The sequence below is a fragment of the Phyllostomus hastatus genome, unplaced genomic scaffold (genome assembly GCF_019186645.2).
Source record: "Phyllostomus hastatus isolate PE091 unplaced genomic scaffold, TTU_PhHast_1.1 phas_scaffold_501, whole genome shotgun sequence".
In the NCBI taxonomy this organism is placed as follows: domain Eukaryota; kingdom Metazoa; phylum Chordata; class Mammalia; order Chiroptera; family Phyllostomidae; genus Phyllostomus; species Phyllostomus hastatus.
The window spans coordinates 2,869,079-2,894,184 of NW_025334033.1; the positions used below are offsets into that span (position 1 = coordinate 2,869,079).

Below are 25,106 nucleotides of genomic sequence, written 5' to 3' on the forward strand. Positions count from 1 at the left end.
TCTGCAGACAGCAGGAACTCTGCCTCCAGAGCTCTGTCCTGTCTCCTTTACACTCTTAAAGTAAGCAGCAGCAAGCTGCTGTCACCCCAAAAGGATGGCTCATAGGATGGCCTCTTTTGGGGCACTGACTCCAATAAAAATAAGACCTCTTAAAGTAGACAAAACCTGAATTCAATGAAAAGTCCACCATCTAAGGAGGTGGAAGGTGAATGAAAATAAAAACCAAACAAACAAAACACAGTCTGGTGCCTCAGTGTCTCCTACCTGTAAGGCTGTGTCTCACCTAAAAGGACAAGAGCCCAGCACACTGCTGCGGAGTCAGCAATGTGCTCTGAGCTGGAGGTGGAGGAAGAGCATGTGAGGAGAGGAGGCACAGCTCTTTTATTTTTGAATACTGCATCATCAGTCTCCGAGCCATTTCTGAACTTTGTTTTCTAACAATCAGGAATCAGAAATGACATAAGGAGGAAAAAAATAATATTGTTGGCACCTCACGAGGCCCATCCCTGTAGCAGGGTCAGGGCTAAGGTGCCAGCATTTTTTCTTCCCTTGCTCTGAATTGAAGAGGTGCTATGATGGCAAAACTCACTGGAGCAAGGGAAACTGCAGTGGCTGGAAATGTCTTTGTCCCTAAAATACCCCACTGACTTACAACCAAGAGGATGGCTGAGGAGGTGCCAGTCCAAAGCCCTGAAAACAGGACATGGCTCCCTGGGGAGAAGTGGTGCCCTGCAGCCTCAGCATTGGCTGGGCTCCCGCCACCAAAGCATCTGCTTCATCCAGCTGCAGCCCACAGGAACTTTTCAAAGGCCTGGACTCCCTAAACAGACGTAACTGAAGCCGCAAAATCCCTGGGCAGAAAAGCAATGTTGGTTTACAGGGAAGCTGGTCCCAATTCTCTAGGGTAAAGGAAGAATGGGCTCATAAAAGAAATGGGAGGAAGGCTTTGGGAGGGATGGCTTTGAAAGGAAGAGATATGGGATTTAAAAAGAAAATGTGGTCTTACGGGAAAGAACTGCTTCGGTTGTTTTATAGGAAGACAAAATAGTAACAATGATAACAACAAGAACAGTAGCAACTGATTGCTTTGTTTGGTGTCTGGAATCCTGAAGACCTACCTGGCCTCTTGAAGATTATTGCACCATCTGATTTGCCTTCTCAATCAAGTCTTTTAGTCAAATCACTTAACAAAAGTTGGCAATTGCTTTAGTCAAGCAGTTTCCCAGATAGATATATTGAGGCTGTAGATATACAACATTGGAGACGAACTGACAACTCTGAGATGAAGGCGAGAACCTGTAGCAGAGAACGTTGTGTTTCCACAAGACGCAGTCACAAGTCGGGTTGTCTCCTAGTGCAGCAGAAACACAGGCTAAAACCCCACAAAACACACCCTCTTCTCTCATTTGAGGTATTATCGAAATTACCGCTGCCTCTCACCATACCTCTGTGAGGTTGTTGAAGCAGGTTCTATCTCCACACTGTGGGGCAAACGAAACCTCAATTTTCTAAAGTGATTCGTTCAAGGTCACAGTGAACTAAGGCTAGAAATAAGAATTCTTGCCTCTAAGTTCAATTTTTAATTACATCATTCCACTCCTACTAGATAAATCTTGTATTATGGGTACCTTAAAGATAGAGGTAATTTAGGAGGATTTGTATGGATGTGGAACTATGGGAAATGAACTAAAAAGTATTAGTTTCTGGAGACATGAGACCTCCAGGGCGTACAGGAGAGATTGGTACAAATCACTCGGGACGATGCCAAGTCAGTTAGAAGCGAGGAAACCAGTAGCTTCCAAACTAAAATCTCTTTAAGTAGTAAGGTAAAGGAAAAATTAAATTATGAGATAAAATGTCCTTCCCAGGAACAAGTAAAAAAGAATGATGACAAAAGAAGCAAATAAGGAGGCAAATAAACACAGACATAATAAGGCCCATTTAAATACAAGTCCTTCGAAACCAGTCTTCAGAGTATTTTGCTTTCCAAATAAAATCCTCTCGCCCTTTCTTCTTCAACATTTTTAATCTTCAGATCAACCCTAAGGAACCAGAGAAATATTTTCCCCTCTAAATCAATATTGGAAAATGAATAAAGAATTGTTTTAAAGAATGTATTTCCCTGAAGTGTCCTCGTTCCACTTCACAATCATATTAGCACTAAAAAAAAGAAATTCACAGACATCAGACATACCTACTTCAACTGCAAACCTGTTCATGGCCTCACTCCTCTCACACTGAGCTACAACACATTCCACATTCCAAATATTTCCAAGTTCACAGTCACCATCACTGCTTTCACCTTCACCAGGAGCTCAGCAGCTTAAAATCCCCTAGGACAACCAATGACCATAGGTAATCAGTGCCTTACAGGTATGAGCCACTTCCCCACCCCCAACCCCCACATACCAAGTGCTGATGCAGCCTTCCTGGCACAAGTTAGTTAATTTCTTTGTGAGGATCTACCTTTTTTCTCCCATCCACCAGGGAATGTCCCTAGAAAGGAGGAGATATTGGGTGCCCAGCTACAGATCTTTAATAAGATGAGCTCTCTGAAGGCAAAGAGCAAGCTCTTTGGCAGAGTCTGAGAAGGGCATGAAGTGATGTTGGGAGGCTCAGAATGTGGAAACAGTGAGTGTTCTCATTTTAACCATCAAACCTAATTCACCAGGACAGCCCAGGATGGCTCTCCAAAACCATACCCCTGGGTATATGGGGCCTGCCTTCCAGCACTCCCTCCCTTACTGTCACCCAGTGTCACCCTGAGCCACTGTCCCTGAAGGAAGAAGGAAGAAGTCACTCGTGTTCACCTCCTCCCCCTGCCTCCTTGAGGAGCAGCTATCAAAAGCATGACACTGTCATCACGCAGCTGTTATGTAAATGGACTCTGCTGAGTGAAGAAGCAAGCAGTAATCTGTAAACCACCAAGTGAAAGTTCACTGTCACCCCAACCTGGGACAATGTGCTCTGGAAGGACGTGAGCTCACATTAGTGCTGCAGCTCCAATGCAAGGATGTGTCCTGGGCAGGCTGTAGGGAGGTACCCAAGACCATGGGGGTGGTCTTGATTCTCAGCCAGAGGGCCTTCTCTTGTCCCTTGAGAGCTGCAAATTTAGATGGAGGAGGACAACTTTCTACCAGAAGGACTAAATTAGGCATCTAAGACCAACCTTTAATGGGAAATTAATAGAAACAAATGTCTACCTCCCTTTGAGTTCTGTTTCAATTAACTTTGTGGTGGAGAGGGGTTTGCAAGGAGAAGGCATGGTGTATTAAAAACAAGAAGCTGAGGCTTGGAGACTTTTCTTTCTTTCTTTTTAAATGGATACTATAGTCTCAGGAAAAAAGCTGGGGGAGAAAACATCTTCTGCCTGGCACTCTCAAAGTGTGATGCGGCGCCAGCTCCACCAACTGTCTGGAGATAGAGTAATTGTCACTCTTCTCACTGTAACTTCTTGCTTTCAGATCGGTGGCTGGCAGGTTTATCTGCTTCTGAGCAGCTTCAGAGCCGCGTCAGTGACACTGGCTACGTCAGCAAGAGCAATTGGAAGGGAGGTTGATGCCACTGCCAGCAGCAGTGGGAGGGAAAATTCTAGCCTTAAAGAAAAGTCTCAGGTCCATCTGTCTGGCTGACTCTCTCTCATTGACTTAAATGACTGCCTGTGATTTCAAAAGACCAGGAGAAGATGTGTAGTTTTACCCATCCCACCAGTAGGGAGGAATCCATTTAAGGTTTGGAGTACAGGAGCATTTAGTTAAGATGCAAATCTGCTTCCACTTCCAAATCCCTTGTGTCCAGCCTGCTCCCTAGGAGAAGGTGGGCTTCGAATGTATCAAAAGATGCAACCAAGATGAACACTAACACTTAGCATGTGTCTGAAGCCTCACCACACACACTTTATAGTCATTCCTGCAATAACTCTTGCCCATTTCATGTCATTGATAGTTCTAGGTGCTTTCAGTTTTGTCACTATCATAATAAACAGCACACCATAACCACCATAATTTGATGAGGACCCTTGACACGAGTGCTATTCCATGGTGTGTTTAAAAAAAAATAGGTTTAAAAGCCTGGGCTCTCCAGAACGGCAATCCTGTGAAGTTCACGGTTGCAAAGATAGGATTCCAGTCCATCATCATATCAACCACCTTCTGGTCCAGAAGGTGAGGAGGCATTATGTGACTAACATATGACCAAAAATGCTTTAGAAGATACTGTTCTGGGAAAGAAACAAATGCCAAGGTATGGGTAAATGGAGGAATTCAAACTGAAATATCTTTTCAAACCCAGGCATACTCAGAGGTGAGGAAATTCCTCTGCTAGCACAGCCCTGTCATTCCCGAATTGGCTAAAAACAGAAAGATAAAGACAAAATTGTGTGCAGACCAAAACTTCTGGTGATTGGGTTCAAAGAGATAATTTGGTTCTGTTCATGGATACCAAAGGCGAGTGTCGGAATCCAGAAAGCAGCAGTTTTCATTTTGGTAACTTTATGACTGTAACCTCTGAAATAATGCTCAATGGCAGGCTGTAGTGGGAATTTGATTTAACGCTATAATTGATTATCAGTAACTCATTGGGCAACCATGGCCAAGCCACTTGATTTCCTGTGCCTCAGTTTCATCACCTATTTTCTCGCAATAATCCTATTTCTCTTCAATAAGCCAAAGATGAAGAAGTTAAGCTGTTTTCCAGGGTTACAGAGGATCACATCTTAACAATACTTAAGGTGATTACTAGAAGAAAAAAGAATCAGAAATGTCACACTTGGAGTCACTCACCCCATGGTTACCTCCAGCTTTCCCTGGAAGCCATAACTGTCATGCAGTCCATCTGTAACAGGGGTCCTAACATTGGCCCTTGAATACCACAGGGGGCCGTGGATCGGCCTTCAGAGGAGCCCACCCACTCTGATCTCTGGAGCAGGATACCCAAGACACACACAATTTAAGAACCACTGCCACACAGGAAACCTTGGTATCTGACAGGTATCTGAAAGCCAGCGACACAGCCCCATGGAGAAGAAACACTGGGGAGGTGGCCACAGGAGCCAAGAGAAACATGTGGGATTGGGATCTGAGAAAACCAGGGCTTTGCCTTGACCCTCTAGGCCATCTATTTAACACTGACCCTATCCAGAAGGAGGGATTTTTTTCAATCAATAATGCCTAGAAGATCACTAATAATAAGCACAAGAAATGAATGATTGAGGAGGGCATAGGGTAGGGAGTACCTGAGCTGCCACCCATCCAATAAGCCCGTTAAAGGAAAGCCTCAGAATTCCACGGGGCTTTGTGGGAAACTGGCGGCTTTACCATAAAAGGGCTGCAAACCGTCCTGGGTGCACTTCAAGAGAGGAGTATGGGCCTGGGTCTGCCGACCAGGTAGCTAATTCTGTAATATCAGAAGGGTGGTGGGTCCCACTGTATCTCCTGAAGCAGACCCAAGTCCCAGCCCTGACAGAGGACTCATGTTTGGAAGAGAAACTGAAAGGAATTGTAAGGAAGCACTTCAAGAAAAAGAAGGAATGGCCCAAAAGATGGACAAGAGCTAAGTTATTATCTTCAGAGACCAGGACAGAAGGGTACATAAAAAGAAGAGAGGGAGAGAAAGAGAAAGAATTTCATTCTAATTTCTGAGAGCTAGACAGCGCATATAAAAGGACCTAACACTTATAGAGCAATTTACAGTTTACAAAACATTATGACATTCACTATCTCATTTAATCCTTATCATCCTGAAACGCTGGCTTTATTTTCTCCATTTTACACATGAGGAAATTGAGACTAAGAAGGGTGGATTATGCGATTTGCTCAAGGTCACCTGGCTGAAATCAGAGCTGAGGTGCACCTCAACGCCCCCCACTCATCCTGGTTATCGCCCATCACCAAAGGCTTTTCATTAACCCAAAGGACAAGGTCGATGTGGCTACAACAGACACTACCTCCCCCCACCACTGCCACTTCCCCTAAAATGTGGGGCAGAGCAGCTCCCTCGGATGCCAGGGAGGGGACCTGAGTGACGCGGAGCCACAGACTGGGGTTTCCCTGTCCTGCAGGGCTTGAAGGAGCTAGCAGCAGAAGCCACGGCTCTTAAACTCAAGCAGTCAAGTAACGTTTAGCAGCAGTTGGGCACTTGGGGCTTAAGGTGCGAGGGGCAGCGCTGGGTGAATTTCCTTGCGCGACTGGGACTGAGCGCCTGCACCCACTTCTCCAGATCAGCTCCCCAGGCTCGCCCCTGCCCCTCAGGTTCCTCTAGCGGTTCCCCAAGTGCGTGGGGGAGCCTCCAAGGCAGGAGGTTGGGGTGTAGTGCTGGGGGTGACGAAGCAGGCCAACTCTGGGGCGATATCTTGCACTTCTGATCCTCTGGGTCAGGGCAAACACGAGAAAGCCCCGAGTGGAAGTTTGGGCATCCAAGGTTTCAGATCAAGTAGCAAGTTGCCAGGAGAGAGGTAGAGGTGGAAGTCTGGGATGGGGATTGCGGTAGGGGAAAAAGGGGCAGTCAGGTGGAGCCCCTTCCCACACAGCCCCTGGCGACCTCGCGGTGGGTGGCTGGTCCACCTCTGCAGCCCATGGGCTCGGAAAACGCTCAGGGCACCCGGCACCGCGGCGCGCAGCGCAGCCTCTCCTCGCCCAGCTCCGCGCTCCTCCCCACCTGCCCGCCGCCTGGCCCCGCAGCGGAGACTCACAGTCCGCAGGAACTGGATCTCGTCCTCGCCGCCTTCTCCCCCTTCGGCCATGGCTCCCGAGGCGTCGGTGCTGCCCCAGCCTCCCGCGCCTCTGCTTTCCTGGTAGCCGCTCGGCGTGCGCTGGCTGCTGCTGCGCTCTTCTCTCCTCCTCCTCCTCCTCCTCCTCCTTTCCCCCCTCCTCCTCGGGCTCCTGGCTCAGCTCAGCAGCGCCGAGCTAATCCCCGACCATATAGGGAGCTGGGCTTACACTTCACTGCACTGCAGAGCGCCAACGCCAACCAAGCAGCCCGCCTACCCCTCTCACCTCTCGCCCCAGCCAAGAGCGTGGGGGCCGTGGGCCCGGCGGCAAGCGCAGCGGTAGGCGCGGGGTGCGGGCGGGGCGGCGTGGGGAACCGGACGCGGGCCGATGGACCTCCCTCCCCACCGCACCGTACCGCACCTCACCGTGCTGCGCACTCAGCGGAGGCGCGCAGCCCGCGGCGATGAGAGGGTGCCCCCTACCCTGCTCCTTATCCACAAAGGCTAGTTGCTTAGCTCCAGCGCACCAAGACTAGGTACCAACCCTCTTGCTTTGCCCACTTTGCCCTCGTGTGCATGCGTGTGCGTGTGTATTGAACTCGAATGCCTTGTTCTGACCCGAGTGCCTTCGAAGGCGGAGAGGGGTGCGCCTGTGGTTTGCTGAGAGGCAAGGAGAAAAGGGTACAGTGAGGGTGCTCTCCATTCGTAACAAAGTTTGCTACTCTCTAGATAGCCCTTTCTGCACCTTAAAGGCGCCCCTTCCCCATTCAACATCAGTCAGCACATTTCACCAAACCCCTTGATTGTCCATTGTTCCTGGGCAGAGTAACTTTTCTTTGCACCTTAGGAGGTTTCCGGGGCTCCCCATTCATTCCACCTGCAATTCGGAGGTCAGGTGGCATCAGAGTCTTCTCTCTCTGCCTACCCCTCGTTTAAACTTACTCTACGGTTTAGCGTGCCAGCTCTGTGGACAGTAAGAGGGATAAAAGGGAGTGTATACAGTGAGACCCTTTCCATGTCCTTGGGCTGCTGACATCCCGACCATCCTTAGGTCGTTTTCCTGGGTTTGAAGGCTGTCGGATTGGTCCTTGCTAAAGCTGGTAGTACAGGGTGCCCTCTTCTGTCTGCTGGCCAGGAAGGGAGCCTTGGGAAGAGATGGAAACCTTGGGTGAAGAGAAACCCAGAAGATGTGTGGGCGACAATTCCAGGTTGATGGTAGCAAAGAACACTGGACACCCCAACCAATTTCACAATTTCATAGTTTCCTTGTGGAAGAAGACCAGTCTCTCTCTCTCTCTCTCTCTCTCTCTCTCTCTCTCTCTCTCTCTCTCTCTCTCTCCCTCCCTCCCTCCCTCCCTTCCTCCCTCTCTCCTTCCTTGAGACCTCTTCCCTGAGCTCCAGCCCCGCATTTTCTATGGACATCAGAAATGTGAAGAAAAAAAATTTTTTTCTTGTATTTTACCCAAATGCTTCCTTCTAGAGTGTGCACTTCGGCCCTTGGTTCTCTTCTGAAGCCTGCCTAGAGTAAGTCAAGCCTTCTCCGCACACGGCAGCCCTGCGCACCCAGCACACTGCAGGGCACCTGTCACGCTCTCCACTGAGACGTGTCTTCCTAGTCTTCCTTTGGCTAAAGATTCCTCTTCCCCACACCACCCCCTGCAGCACGGTTTTCAGCACCTACATCCTCCTCGATGGCCTTAGAAGTGGCCCTGTTGCTCGTCTTCTCTTGCATCATAGTGCTCTCCGCCTTGTTTTGCAGTCTGTACAGGCAGCCTAGAATTAGATGACTATAGGGCAGCACCAATGACACATTTGCATTTAACTAGAATTTCTAGGGTTGTTTTTTTTTTCTCTCCCATGTGAACCACTAAAGTCAAGTCTTCCTCACTTGGGGCATATTTAAGTACTTAAATACAAGCTTTTAAAAGTACTTCTTCCGATTGTAATTTCTTGTCTATACATGGTCCTTTAAGATTTTTTTTGAATCTCTATTATCCCATCCAAAGTGCTAATCATAACTAAACTATGATATGACACACTTTTGGCATACCTTCTTGGGTTAACTTTCAAACTTTTGTTTTTGATTATTTAATAGGTAAATAGCCTACCTAAAGATACCACTTTACAGTCCAAATTTGTTGTTCATGAGGAGACTACAAATAACTCTTTTTTTACATTCTTTGTTTAAATCCAGATACTTGAGGTAAGACGCCACCAGCTTTATCAGTCAAACAGCCCCACCACAAAAGGAAGTGGGAAAGGACGGCTGTGACGGTATTAGTGCACCCACTAGGGTTCCTGGGGATTGATGCATTCCTTCAGTGTACTCAAAAGTGAGCTGTTTCATTACTCAGTCTACGGTTTATTCTGGTGCTCAGCCTATAGTTTCTTAGTCTAAAGTTTTAGCCTATAGTTTGGGGAAAGTAGCACATTTCCCTCTATGTGAAACCCACTCCCATTTTATAAGCTTTCCAAAAAAATTCACCAGTGATGATGCTTGATTACTCCACCACCTTAGGGTTTAACTTATTTAGGTCTGTAGATATAGCATTGAATGTGAGAGCTAAAGTCCTTGTCCTCAGGAGTAGTTGAAAGAAAGAGTGGAAAGAAAAGAAACTAAGGTAAGGTAGGTAGGTAGGTACACAGGTAGACAGAGAGATTTATTTGAGACATTGGGCTCTGGTATAAGTTTTGTTATTACTTCTACCATCAAGTCTAGAAGAGAATGAGCTAGGACTGTGTTACTTGTCTAACTTTATATCTCTGGTAAGTGACACAGCTGGCATTCAAACCTGGATTGCCCAACTCCAAGCCTAGTACTTTTCACTACTTTTTCACTGCAAAAAAAAAATTTTTGTTTCTAAGACAGCAAAGTGAAAAATATCAGATTCAAAACTGAATGTCTCCCCAAACCAATTAGTCTTTTCTGTTTGTTTTATTTTATATTTTTTATTTTAATTGTTCAAGTTCAGTTTTCTGCCTTTTACTCCCATCCCAGCCTACTCCCCAGCCCTCCCCACCTCCCTCCCATTTCCACCCCCTCTCCTTGTTTTTGTCCATGTGTCCTTTATACTTGTTCCTGTAGGCCCTTCCCCTTTTCCCCTGAAATTCCCTCCCCTCTCTCCTCTGGTCACTGTCAGCCTGTTCTTAATTTCAGTGTCTCTGGTTATATTTTGCTTGCTTGTTTGTCTTGTTGTTTAGGTCCAATTACTCTTTAGAGAGAGCCAGAAGGCTTGGACCTTAGGCCTTAGAGGACCTAACAGCTACTATAGTCTCGTCAGGAAAAAACAAGCCTCCCAGGTTTTAAACCCCTGGAGAAAGCCATCAGCCACTTCTAGTGAAGTGCCCACAGAGTAATGAAAGAGCTTTGAGATTCCTGAGGTGCTCAAGGCCAGCCCTGAAACTGGGCAGCACCTGCATGTTGGGGTGCTCCTGCAGAGCCGATATCAACAGCAGCAGGAAACCGCAGAGCACATATATAACGGCAACCCTAGGCTTGTGGGGCCAAATTAGAATTTTTCATTTTTATCTTTTCAGCACTGCTGTACCTTTTACGTACATACAGAATCTGTTAGAAGACCCCTTGACAGATTCTCAAATGAAATATTGGTCCTGAGGACCTTCTCACATAACAGGGTTTCTGACATGCATTTTACCAACAACACTGATATTGCTTTAAAATACAGATGAAAAAATGCCCGCAGTCTTATAATTCAGTATCTCAATAGCTATACTTGATTATCAGTGGAACCAGGGTTGTGGATTCAATTCCAGGAGGGCATGTTAGCTTTACTCTACCTGGTGGCCAAAGGCCCTGGCCCCTTCATTCTCCCCAAGAGCCTCATAAATCTTTGTTGGCTTCACCATAGGGAAGGCAGGCCCAAGTCCAGTGATCAACTAAGACCTACGCAGAAGCTCAGAGGCCACAGTTGACAAAGATAGCCTTCATCAGGTTTTTGGAGTTATATTAAACTCTATGCAACACTGAGTCTGCCATCAATATCCACTGTGGCCTCACCTCCCCACCATAGGAGTCATGCACTTGCTGCATCTGATTTCTCCACTGAGCTGTGCTCAGGGTGTTGGCCTGCCTCAGGGGCTGCCTAGGGACAGTGTAAAAGGCAATGACAGAATAATGGTGAAGGCAAGAGGGCTGACTCTGCAAGTTTTCATCTTGTTTGACACCTCACCATGTACGTAAGTACTATCCACATGTTTACTGAATACTTACTTATTTTTTCCATTAGCAAAGAGAAAACACCACCTTTCTGTTCTTTTTCTTCAAGTGTTTAAATTGTAAATCTCTTTCACTGGTGGTAAGGCAGGAAGGCATTGTCACCTGTTAAGCCCATGAACAGAAATTATTTCTAAAAGGACATCTTGCCTCCCATCTTGCCATCTTGATTTGGTGCCAATGGGAAGGAAAGATGGTGTGCACACTTACAGAAGTCTTTTTTTTTTTTTGCTAGTGTTAAGAAATGTTTAGCATGTTTCCAAAATGTTTGCAATAAGCTATGTTGATGTGTACCTTTGGTCCAAAGGACTGAAAGTCATACTAAAAAGCCTTGGCTTTAATTCCTTTCTGCATTAGGGAGGGGATAAATGCAGAAAAATATTTTTTGTTGTTGTTTTCTGATGGTATTTGATTTATTTCTGTCACAAAAGCCACAGACATTACAACTATTTAATTCAGGCAAGGATCCACAGCTAAGGATATCTTGTAGCTGAACAAATGGAAATGTCTCCCCCCCCCCCAATACCTTAAAATTAAAAGATTACGTAACAAAGTGAAAGGCTCTGAAACTAAACTACTCAAAAAGGGGACGCTGTCCCAGAGGGTTTTTGACTCCAGTCTTAGCTGAGATGGAAGCAAACTGGGTTCACCTGTGGAGGCCTGGGGGTGGATCTTCCCACAGGGTGCCATCCATTGAGCTGATGTAGCTTCAGGACAACTCCAGCTGGAACGGCTTGTTAAAGCAATAGATTAAGCTCATTTGTACTTGCCTCCAGTCGATCTCTGTTTAACCTCAAATTTGCACTGTGGCTACTGTGTAGCATAAACTTTGCCTTGAGGCAGATGAGGATTTGAGTGCTGGGTAAGACTATAATTTAAAGATTATACAACCCTGAGCAAGTGATTTAAACTCTCAGAGCCCATTTCATCTTCTGAAAAATGGGGTCGGGGGGTGAAAATACCTACTTCTCAAGATAATGGTAAATGACCTAATAGTTGGAAAATGCTTAGCAGAGTGTCTTGTGACAGTGCCCAGTATAAGACTGTGAGATTTCTCTTGCAAATCTGCTCCTCTTCCTCCTCCTTTGTATTGGTTTCCAATGCCTACCCTTCATGTCTATTTGTTCCTGCCTCTCTTAAAGTTCCATTTCCATGACGCAAAGACACATTGTCTTTTATTTCAGGAAACAGTTTACTGCCCCAATAAGCAAAACATTCCGGACAGATCTCATGGGTGGTAAGCTGACAGTGAACTCCAGTGCTACTTTCCGTGCTTGTTTCCTAGGGAGTTTTTGTCTGAGCTGTATTGTGCCCGCATCTGCAATGAAAAATGTATCCTGTTGCTATGGCTTTTTGAAATCCGTGGCTTCTTCCGGAAGGTGGGGCTGTCATCGCTGCCCCCCTCAGGTTTTCCCTAAGGCTTTATGAAATTGAGATCTAACAGTTTATGAAATATGCTTAATCAGATAAGTCTCACACTAACCTCAATGCTTTTGATTTCTAATTTCTGCATTTTAATTCGTTCTGCACTTTAGTGGCACAGATTTATTAAAGCCGCTGCCAGCAACAATTGGCTCTGACCTGCTACAGTTCTAATAGTTCCTGCTGAAATAGGTGGGGTACCCAGCAGGAAGGAGACAAATGGACTTTTGTGTTATTTCTTTCAGGTTCCAGGGTAAGACCTACATTTCAGTAAGTAAAAATATAGGTAAATAAATTTATTCTGGCTCTAAGGTAAAGCTACTATGTTGATGTATGCCTTTGGTTCAAAGAATTGAAAGCCATACCAGAGAGCCTTGGCTGTAATTCCTTTCTTCATTCGGGAGGAGATAGATGCAGAAATTTTTTTTGTTGTTGTTTTCCAATGATATTTGTTTTATTTCTCTCATAAAAGCTACAGGCACTGCAACTGTTTAATACAGGCAGTTGGTTAAATTTGTTTCTATAGTCTGTTCTGAGCAGATCCTATTCCCAGTATCTTCGAGCTAGTGAAATATCCTTTGAAATTATTCAAAGATTGAATCATTACTGGTGTATAAAAATGCAACCGATTCCTGGATATTTGTTTTGTATCCTGCTACTTTACTGAATTCGTTTATCAGTTCTAGCAGTTTTTGGGTGGAATCTTTATGGTGCTCTCTGTATAATATCATGTCATCTGCAAATAGTGACAGTTTTATTTCTTCCTTTTCAATTTGGATACCTTTTGTTTCTTCTTGTCTGATGCTGTAGCTCGGACTTCCAGTACTATGTTGAATAAGAGTGATGAAAGGGGACATCCCTGTCCTGTTACTGATCTTAAGGGGAATGCTTTTAGATTTTGCCCATTGAGTATGGTGTTGGCTACGGGTTTGTGATATATGGCCTTTATTACTTTGGGGTTTGTTTCCTCTATTCCCACTTTGCTGAGAGTTTTAATCATGGATGGGTGCTGGATTTTATCTAATGCTTTTTCTACATCTATTGATATGACCATGTGGTTTTAATCCTTCATTTTTCTTGTGTGGTGTTTCACATTTATTGATTTGCAGATATAGTACTAGACCTTTATCCCCAGAAAAAAAAATCCTGCTTGATAATGTTGTACGATCTTTTCAATATATTGCTGGATCCAGTTTGCTAATATTTTATTGAGGATTTAGCATTCATATTCATCAGGGATATTGTTCTATAATCTTTCTTTGTAGTATCTTTATCTGGTTTTGGAATTAGGATAATGCTGGCCTTGTAAAATAAACTTGGGAGTCTTCCCTTTCTTGGATTTTTTGGAACACTTTGAGAAGGATAGGTGTTAGTTCTTCTTTAAATGTTTGGTAAAATTTAACTATGAGGCTGTCTGGTCCAGGACTTTTGTTTGTTGGGAGTTTTTCGATTACTGTTTCAATTTCACTAGTTGTAACACTTGTCTATCCAGATTCATTGATTCTTCTTTATTTGATTTGGGACAATTATATTTATCCATCTTGACCAGGTACTCCAATTTGTTGGCAAATAGTACTTTGCAATATTTTCTTATAATCCTTTGAATTTTTTTGGTGTCAGTTGGTACAATCCCATTTACAATTGCATCAAAAAATAAAACACCTAGGAAATCTATAAATTCAATGCAATTCTTATCAAGATAAGAATGGCATATTTCATAAACTAGAACAAATATTTCAAAAATTTATATGGAACTATAAAAGAAGAACAAAGTTGGAGGAATCATGCCACCTGATATCAAACTATACTATGAGGCCATATTGATCAAAACAGCATGGTACTGGCACAAACACAGAAACATAGATCAGTAGAACAGAATAGAAAGCCAAGAAATAAACTCAAAATTTTATGATCAATTAATATTTGACAAAGAAGGCAAGAACATATAATGAAGTAAAGATAATTTATTTAATAAATGGCTTGGGAAAATTGAATAGATGCATGTGAAAAAAATGAAGCTAGACCACCTTTTCACATCATACACAAGAATAAACTCAAAATGGGTTAAAGACTTAAATGTTAGGCTCAAAACCATAATCCCAGAAGAAAACATAGGCACTACAACCTTAGACATTTCTCATTGCCATACTTTTTTCTGATATATTTTTCTGGGCAAGGGAAACAAAAGAAAAACTAAACAAATGGGACCACATCAAACTAAAAATCTTTTGCACAGCAAAGGAAACCATCAACAAAATGAAAAGACAACCCACTGAAAGAGAACATATTTGCCAATATGCCTGATAAGGGATCAATATCCAAAATTCATAAAGAACTTACACAACTCAACACCAAAAAAACAAACAATCCAAATAAAAAATCCTCAAAGGTCTGAATAAACACTTCTCCAAGGAGGACATACAGATAGATGGCCACTAGACATATGAAAAGATGTTCATATGAACATTAATGATGCTCAACATCACTAATCATCAGAGAAATGCAAATTAAAACCACAATGAGATGTCACCTAACACCTATCAGAATGGCCATCATCAATAAATCAACAAGAACTGGTGAAGTGCAGAAAAGAGAACCCTAATACACTGTTGGTGGAAATGCAGATTAACATAGCTGCTGTGGAAGCAGTATGAAGTTTTCTCAACAAATTAAAAATGGACTTACAACCCAGTGATTCTACTTCTGGGAATATGTATATCCAAAACACCCTGAAACACTAATTCAAAAGAATATATGTACTCCTATGTTGGGAACCACCCTGCCTGGATTCAGACGTTGTAACTTCCCATGGCTAAGGCTGAGTGAAAAGACCTTGGGACCACAAGCCACCAAGGAGACAAAACTTATCCTCCTGGCAGGGGTGCAGCCTCTGCCTCATTTACGTCACCCTGCTTGGCCCCAGGCAGATGACTGGTTAGCCAATGACAGGTACGTTTACTCAAGGGAGGGGCAACCTAAGATAGGCATGGTCATCAAGGGGCCACCAGGGAAGGGCTTAGGGGACTATAGAAAGAGGGGTGATGGACCCTTACCCCTCAGCTGTGTCATAGCCTGAGTTCTCATTCTACCTGTAAAAAGTCTCCTGATCTCTTAGCTGCCCATATCCCCCACCTGATTTTAAGCCTGAAACATTGCAGGAGGTGGGTGTGGCCCTGTGCTGGAATGGGCAGTTTCCAGGGGCAGTCAGAAAGAATGCATAAAATCCTATGAAACCTGCTTTGCTAAGAATACCTGCTTTGAATACCTGCTTTGTTAAACTTGCTCAATTTAAATGATAAGGATCCAAGCATAAAATGAGTTTGTTTCCCAAAGTTTTATGGCTTTTTGGTGTCTCTCTCTCTATCTGACCCTGACTGAGAATATGCCCTTATAGTTCTTTGAATGTTATCTATTCCTTGATCATTACTGCCTGAAAATGATTGATGAGCTTTACGCCCTGTATTCTTATGTAAATTAAACCCAATAAAAGCCCATTGCGGAACAAGTTCAAGGCTCTTCTCCTCTGAAAGGTTAGCCACCTTTCCTCCCCAAGCAGATCATGTCTTGGTAGACTTATTCTCATCCACAGTGGCCCAGGGGAGCTCTGCTGGACAAAGGTCCCTCACACCCCTATGTTCATTGTAGCATTACTTACAATAGCTAAGATTTGGAAGCAGCCCACATGTCCATCAGTAGGTGAGTGGATAAAAACAGCTGTGGTACATTTACACTATGGAATGCTACTCAGCTGTAAAATAAGGAAGGAAATCTTACTCTTTGTGACAACAGGGATGGGCCTGGAGATTATTATGCTAAGTGAAAAAAGCCACCTGGCTGGCGTAGCTCAGTGGATTGAGCACGGGCTGCGAACCAAAGTGTTGCAGGTTCAATTACCAGTCAGGGTACATGCCTGGGTTGCAGACCATGACCCCCAGCAACCGCACATTGATGTTTCTCTCTCTCTCTCTCTCTCTCTGTTTCTCCCTCCCTTCCCTCTCTAAGAAATAAATAAATAAAGTCTAAAAAAAATAAAATAAATAAAAAAGCCAGTCAGAGAAAGTCAAATACCATATTTGACTTTCATACCATGATTTCACTGATATGTGAAATATAATGTATAAAACAAACTAGCAAACAAATAGAAATGGACTCATAGACAGAGAACAGGATGGCAGATGTCAGAGGGGAAGGGGTTGGTGGGTAAAAAAGGGTGAAGGGATTAAGCAAAGAAAAAAAAATACTAATAGGCCCAGACAAGAGTGTGGTGATTACCAGAGGGATGGGTCGAGTAGAAAAGGGTTAAGGAGAGATAAAAGATAACAAGAGGAGACTTGACTTGGATTTATGAATACACAATACAATGTACAATCTATTATAGAATTGTACATCTGAAACCTATGTAATTTTATTAATCGATGTCACCTCAATAAATTCAATTAAAAAATTTTAAAAGTAAAATGAAATGATTCAAAGAATTTAACAAAGTAAATTTTTTTTGTCTTTACAAGGACTCACATTTTTCTGTTGGCATTCAGACCTCTGGTGTCTGGAATTCAAGCTCTGCTTTTCAAATTCCTTCCCAATGTGTCACTGTTGCTGACAAGTATGACAGGACACTTCTAGTCTCTAACAAGAGTTCAGGAGGCAGGCAGTGCTGCTGGGTGACTCCTGTTGCTCCTATCTAAGATCCAAACAAAAGTCAGAGATTTTAAACTCTACTCACTGTATTCAATCTGGAATTGAGAAGAAAATAATTATTGTAGTCCTGTGGGTCAATAGCCCAGTAAAAATCTAGAGAAAAATTTCAGCTGTCTTATTATGTTTTCAGCTATTTAGGTTGCTATTTAAACACATAAAAATATAACTGCTAATAATTATGACAATTGTTTTATAAAAGAAAATTTTAGTACAATAGTAAAAAGGACAAATCTTTGAATTAAAAATAAGTAAGTCTAATTTTATGAACAACTCTCTAATTTCTTTTTCTCTCTCTCCCCTTCTCTCTCTTTTCCTCCTTCCTTTGCTGCAAAGAAAAGGAAAATATCATTAGAGACTAGTGCTGGTTTGCGAATCATCAATAAAGTCCATCTCCCTGTTCTAAGATAAGGAAACTGAGTCTCTCTGTGATGAATTGAATTGATGAAAGCTGGGACTAGAGCCCAAATCTCCTGGCTCCTTGTGTAGTATTTATTTTTTTTCTGCCTTCTTTTTAATGGAATTCAGGGTAATGGCTCAGAAGTACAGAAAGATCCTGGAATGTCTTCTTAATCATCAAATACAATTATTTTTGTCTTTTGTCTTCTATAAAGTCATGATGTTAAGTGAATTGCTATGGTCTAATTCTTTAAAAACAAACAATACATTTGTGGGAACTCTTTAGTAGCTAGATAGAGCATTGGCTCCTTAAAGGATTATTTACCAGTTGTTAAAACCAATAGCAACAAACAAATCCATGAAGTTAAAACTGAGGTTAATCTTAAATATTTTTCACTAAACACTTATATATTAAAACAATGTTTTGGGGAGTTCTGAGGACTGGTGAAGTTTATACTTTAGGGCAGTTCTAAAATATCCTTCACAAAAGCAAAGGATTGATTTACTAAATTGTATGACTTACACATCACTTCACATTTTCCATATCATCCTCTCCTTAGTTTTTATCTTAACATTCTTTTTTTTAACACAAAAACATTTATTATTTCTTTTAAAGATTTTATTTATTTATTTTTAAGAGGGAAGGGAAGGAGAAAGAGAGAGAGAAACACCAATGTGCGGTTGCTGGGGGCCGTGGCCTGCAACCCAGGTATGTTCCCTGACTAGGAATTGAACCTGCAATGCCTGGTTCACAGCCCATGCTCAATCCACTGAGCCACGCCAGCCAGGGCTATCTTAACATTCTAATCATCAGGCTCAAAGGGTAAGAGAGACATTCTAAGCACTATGTTTTCATTTTGGTCCAAATTCTCCATCTTTACCCTTGTAGTATTGGTCCCTGTTGATTAGTTATAATTTCTTGGTACTACTCTCCATCCTTTGAGTCCATACCATGGCACTGTTCTGCATCCTTTGGTGGATCCTACTGTTCATCCTGACATCAGAAATTGGCATTTCCTAAGATTCAATCCTTGAAACTTCTTCATTCTCTGTAAATGCATGTTATCTTCTTCCATGACTTCAGCACAACCATCTCCATGCCCAGATATTTATTACCATCTCTTTAAAGTTTGAGACTCACTTTTTTAACTGTGTGCTGAATATTTCCAACTATGTGATTCACCATTTCTTCAAACACAACATACCTAAACAAAATTAATCACATAAGTGAGGTTCCTCCCATTAACTCCTTTTCCACACCAACTGGCTTCTCCATCCTCCCAGCATCTCTGTCTCCATTGTTGGTCCCATCATACTTGTAGGAACAATTACTAGAATGAAGGACATCTATCTCCATTAACGATGGCAAAGGAACCAGCTGAAATAATTAGTCAAGATATAAGCACACCCTTCTTCTCCCTTTTCCACTATCCCTACTTTGGCCTCTATAACAGAGTTTGTTTTATAAGAAACAAAAGTAATGCTTCCAATAAAGAGTTATCTTCAAGACACAGACTAAGATCATATAGACTTAAAAAAAATGTGGCAAAGACAAGATTCAGGAATTAATGAAATAAAATGAGCTTTGCCAAGGACTTATAGAGGAAGCTGTGATTGCTACACAATGGGATGGGAAGGGTAGCTACTTGGATCAGCAAATTTGTCAGAGTCTGTTCAGTGTGAAAACCTATGCTTCAGGTTCTGGCATCAACATGTATTAGCTTTGTGAACTCAGGTATGCCACCTAAACTTTCCTCAATTTCTTTATTTGCAAAATGAAAAATCAAATGAATTTCTGGTCAAGATGGCACCATAGGTAAACATGGCTTGCCTCCTTACACAACCACATCAAAATGACAACTAAATTATGGAACAGACATCTGTCAGAACCATCAGAAATTGAGTGGAATGGAAATCGGACAAGTACAGAATTAAAGAAACCACATCCATCCAGACTGGTAGGAGAGGTGAAGATGCATAACAGGCTGGTCCCACATCCACATACAGTGGCTAAAAATTCAGGAGGGATATCTCAGGAGTGAGGAGTCCCAGCCCCACACCAGGCCCCCCAGCCTGGGTTCCAGTCCCATGAAGATAAGTCCCCATAACTTCTGGCTGTAAAAACCAACAGGGACTGTGTCAGTGAAGAAACTCCTGCAGTTGTAAGCAGTTTCTCCTAAAGAACCCACACATGGACTTACTCCCTCTGACCTCCAGCACCAGGGCAGCAGCTTGAAAGGCACCAGTGGCATAGAGGAGGCAATGGAAGTGTTGGGTATCAAGGCAAGAGCTGGGGGGACAGTTTTTTCCCAGACAAAAAAGCAAACAGAAGCCACTGTGCCTTTTCTGAACCCTCTCCCCAAAAGAGCCACAAAGCCAAAATAAACTCCATCAACCTGGCAAACACTGTTTACCCCACCCTGGAGATCCCCTGAGAGTCTTTCCACCCAACTTACTGGCCCACCCAAGCAATTAAATGGCACTTTTCCATATGTATGGCTTGTCTTGGCTCATGCTTCACAACTTCCTAAATCCTTTCAAACAAGCAACAACTGGCCTCAATGAGTCCCTACTCCCTGTACCTCTTGCTAAGTGGCCCCAGGTCCTGCACTAACAGCAGCCAGCTTAGATTCACAGCTTGGCTTCGCCTGGGAATCTCCAAGCCAGCATAAGTAGTGGGCATCTCAGGTTGCCTTATAGCTCAGGTAGGGTGTCCCAAGGAAAAACACAAGTGGGGGCTGACCTTGACATGCACCACCCAGGAAACCCCATAGCCCTCACAACCAATGGACAACTACACCACTTCAAAGCGCCACCACCCTGCACCTGCACAGCTTATCCTCCATGGAGGGCAGAGGTTGATGGTCAGTGGTCACAGCCAGTTCTTGCAGCTGACTGGCCTGCATATATTTATCCCATTGATCTGCTAAAAGCAATCAAGGCTCAACTACACAAGGAGGATATACTCAGTCCATACAAAGTGAACACCTTGAGTACTCAGCTTGGGTGATAGGGGAGGCTGTGCATTGGACCCTACAGGACACCTAACTACATTAGGCCACGCTACCAAAACAGGGAGTCATAGCAGCTCTACCTAATACAGAGAAACAAACACAAGGAGGTTGCCAAGATGAGGAGACAAAGAAATAAGGCCCATATGAAAGAACAGATAAAAACTCCAGAAAAAGAACAAAACAAAATGAATATAAGCAATCTATCAGATGCAAAGTTCAAAAAACTGGTTATAAGGATGCTCAAGGAACTTAGTGATGACCTCAACAGCATAAAAATATCCACTCAGAAACAATGGAGACATTAATTGAGATAAAGAAAAATTTACAGGGAAGTAACAATAGAGTGAATAAAGCTGAGAATCAAATCAATGAGTTGCAACATAAGGAAGCAAAAAACAACCAATCAAAACAACAAGAAGAAAAAAGAATCTCAAAAAGTGAGGGTAGTATAAGCAGCCTCTGGGACAACTTGAAGTATTGTAACATTTGCATTATAAGGGTGCCAGAAGGAGAAGAGAAAGAGCAAGGAATTGGAGATATATTTGAAAAAATAATGAAAGAAAACTTTCCTAATTTAATAAAGGAAATAGACATGCAAGTCCAGGAAGTACAGAGAGTCTCAAAGAAGATGGATGCAAAAAGGTACACTCCAAGACACATCATAATTAAAATGTGAAAGGTTAAAGATAAAGAGAGAATCTTGAAGACAGGAACAGTAAAACAGTTAGTTACCAACAGGGGAATTCCCATAAGACTGTCAGCTGATCTCAAAAGAAATTTTATAGACTAGAAGAGATTGGCAAGAAATATTTAAAGTCATGAGAAGCAGGGACCTACAGCCAAGATTGCTCTACACAGTCAAAATATCATTTAGAATCAAAGGGCAGATAAAGAGCTTCTTAGAGAAGAAAAAAACTAAAGGAGTTCATTATCATCAAATCATTATTATATGACATGTTAAAGGGACTTAAGAAAATGAAGAAGATCAAAACTATGAACAATAAAATAGCAATAAATATACATCTACCAATAATTGAATCTAAAAAGCAAACTAAGAAAACAAGAAGAACGGAGACAGAATCATGGTTATGGATAGTGTATTGATGGTTGCCAGATGGGAGGTGTTTGTGGGGAATGGGTAAGGAGGTGAAGGGATTAAGAAGTACAAACTGATAGTTACAGAGTAGACAGGGGGTTGTAAAATGCAGTATAGGAAATGGAGTAAACGAAGAACTTAAAAGCATGAGGATGGACATGAACAATGGTGCTGGGATTGCCTAAGGGAGTTAGGTTGCTGGGTGGAGGGGGCAAAGGGGGAATAACTGGGACAACTGTAATAACATAACCAATAAAATATAATTTAAAGATATTATGAACCACTACATGCCAACACACTGGACAACCTGGATGAAATGGATAAATTCCTAGAAACATAATATCTTCCAAAACTAAATCAGGAAGAATCAGATGAACTGAATAGAGAGGTTATATGTAATGAAATTGAGGCAGTAATTGAAAAACTCCTAACAAACAAAAGCCCTGGACTGGATGGTTTCACAGGTGAAATTTGCCAAACATTTTGAGAACTAACACCTCTCTTTCTCAAACTAATTTATAAAATTCAAGAGAAGGGAGTGCTCCCAAACTCATTTTATGAGGCCAGCATTATCCTAATTCCAACCACATAAAGACAGTACAAAAAGAGAAAATTATAGGCCAATATCCTTGATGAATATAGACATTAAAATCCTTAATAAAATATTAGCAAACCTAATACAGCAACACATCAAAAAGATCATATACTGTGATCAAGTGGTATTTATTCTAGGAATACAAGGTTGGTACAACATTCACAAACTATTAATGTTATTCACCACATACAGAAAATGAAGGATAAAAACTACATGATCACATCAATAGATGCAGAAAAGCATTTGATAAAATCCAGCACCATTTAAACTGTCTTTGCAGATGACATGATACTGTACATAGAGAACCCCAAAGGTTCCACCAGGAAACTTCTAGTACTGATAAATGAATTCAGCAAAGTAGCAGGATACAAAGTTAATATCCAGAAATCAGTGCATTTTTATATGCCAATAACAAACTAACAGAAAGGGAAATTAAGAACAGTCCCATTCACAATTGCCACAAAAAGAATAAAATACCTAGGAATAAACCTAACCAAGGATGTAAAAGACCTGTACTTGGAAAATTATAAGACACTGAAGAAAGAAATTGAAGAAGATGCAAAGAAGTGGAAACACAATCTGTGTTCATGGATAGGAACAATTAACATCATTAAAATGTCCACACTACCTAAAGTAATCTATAGATTCAATGCAATTCCTATGAAGATTCCAATGATGCATTTCACAGAACTAGAACAAATACTTCAAAAATTTATATGGAACTACGAAAGACCCTATATAGCAACAGTGATCTTGAGAAAGAAGAACAAAGTTGGAGGATTCATGGTACCTAATATGAAACTATACTACAAGGCCAAAGTAATCAAAACAGCATGGTACTAGCATAAAAACAGACAAATAGATCAATGGAACAGAATAGAGAGCCCAGGAATAAAGCCATACCTTTATAGTCAATTAGTATTTGACAGAGGAATCAAACACATACAAATGGATAAAGATTGTTTATTTAATAAATGGTGTTGGGAAAATTGGACAGATACATGCAGAAAAATAAAACTAGACCACTAAACCACACACAAGAATAGATACAAAATGGATCAAAGACTTAAATGTTAGACCCCAAACCATAAAAATCCTAGAAGAAAACATAGAAAGCAAAATCTCAGGCATTGCTTGTAGCAATTTTTTATCAGATGTATCTCCCCATGCAAGGGAAACAAAAGGAAAGTTAAACAAATGGGACAACATTAAACTAAAGAGTTTTTTGCACAGCAAAGGAAATCATCAACAAAATAAAAAGACAATCTATAAAATGGGAGAACATATTCATCCACATGTCAGCTAAGGGGTTAATATCCAAAATTTATAAAGTACTTCCAAAACTCAACATCAAAAAACAAACAACCCAATTCAAAAATGGGCAAAGGACCTGAATAGCCACTTCTCCACAGAGGACATACAGATGGCCTATAGACAAATGAAAACATGCTCAATGTCATTAATCATCAGAGAAATGCAAATTAAAACCACAATGAGATATCATCTTACACCTGTTAGAATGGCTATGGTCAATAAATCAACAAACACCAAATGCTGGTGAGGATGTGGAGAAAGGGGAACCCTTTTGCACTGTTGGTGGGAATGCAGATTGGTGCAGCCACTGTGGGAAGCAGTATGGAGATGCTTCAAAAAATTAAAAATGGATCTGCCTTTTGACTCAGTGATCCCACTTCTGGGAATATATCTGAAGGAACCCAAAACACTAATTTGAAAGAATATGAGCACCTCTTTGTTCATTGCAGTGTTATTTACACTTGCCAAGATATGGAAGCAGCCCAAGTACCCATCAGTAGATGAGTGAATAAAACAACTATGGGATGTTTACACAATAGAATACTACTTAGTTGTAAAAAAGAAAAAAATTTACCCTTTGCAACAGCATGGTTGGACCTGAAGAACATTATGCTAAATGAAATAAGCCAGCCAGAGAAAGACTTGATACCATATGAATCTCATGAACAAACTGAACTAACAAGCAACACAGAGACAGACTCATAGATGGGGAGCAGATGACAGCTAGTGGTGGGGAGGTTAGGGGATAGAGGAGCTGAGCAAAAAGGAAAAAGGACTCATGGTCATGGACAACAGTGTGGTGTTTGTGGATGGAAGGGGGCATAAAGGGAATAAATGGTCATGGAACTAAATACAATAAAGATTAAATCACAAAGTCAAATGAAAATATTTTAGTAGGTGGTTGAAGAATACAAGTAGTCTATATCTGTAAATCTTTTAGAATGGATGCTAAATTAATGTCTGATTTTCTAGAAGCAGACTCAGAGACATGGATTTGGGAAGTGATCCCAGGAAATACCTGTAAGTGAGGAAATGAGACAGGGTAGGGAAGGAAGTCCATAAGGAGTAAGTTATCAAGCCAGTTACCACTGTGGAGAAAAGAGCCTATTAAATTGGGGAACTCTGAGAGTTCATGGGAATGTCCACCTCTCAGTCATCCCCTGGAAGGACAAGCGAGCTAGAGTCCTTACTCACTATCTCTGATTGGTCAGTGGTTAAAGCTGCTCCCAGGCCTTGTGAATTCTCTGGCACTACCACCTGTTCTGGCTGCCAGAGAAAACCCTCAAGTAGTTGAAAACTGAGCTGGCACATGCCCATACAATGATAGGGCCCAAGGAAATAGATGAGGACATTCTCTACCAGCATGCTCAATAAATGCGTAACTATCATCATCACCACTGAAGTCCAAAGGCAAAACAGATGGAACCAGGCTCTTCTGGCTGAAGCTGGTAGACAAGTGTGGTGGTGATGAGCCCAGGATTTGTCTGGGAACCCAGTTCTCTCATCCCAGGTGACATACCTGAGTCACCTTTACAGGTTAGAGATCCACAGAGCAGTCTGTGGAGCACACAGTTCATGGTGCCTACTACTGAGAGTGATTCAGAAAAGGTAAAAATCCACTTCTTATCCTC

General features: G+C 42.1%; 1 protein-coding gene across 1 annotated transcript in view; it reads right to left on the reverse strand.

The window, feature by feature from the left end:
* Positions 1 to 6,782, reverse strand: part of RYR3 (ryanodine receptor 3) — a 504,534-nt gene extending 497,752 nt beyond the window's left edge. Inside the window, exon 1 of the mRNA XM_045822230.1 lies at positions 6,689 to 6,782. Coding sequence (XP_045678186.1) covers positions 6,689 to 6,739 — 51 coding nt within the window. The 5' untranslated portion in view covers positions 6,740 to 6,782. The remainder of the gene's footprint in view (positions 1 to 6,688) is intronic.
* Between the last annotated feature and the right edge of the window lie 18,324 nt (positions 6,783 to 25,106).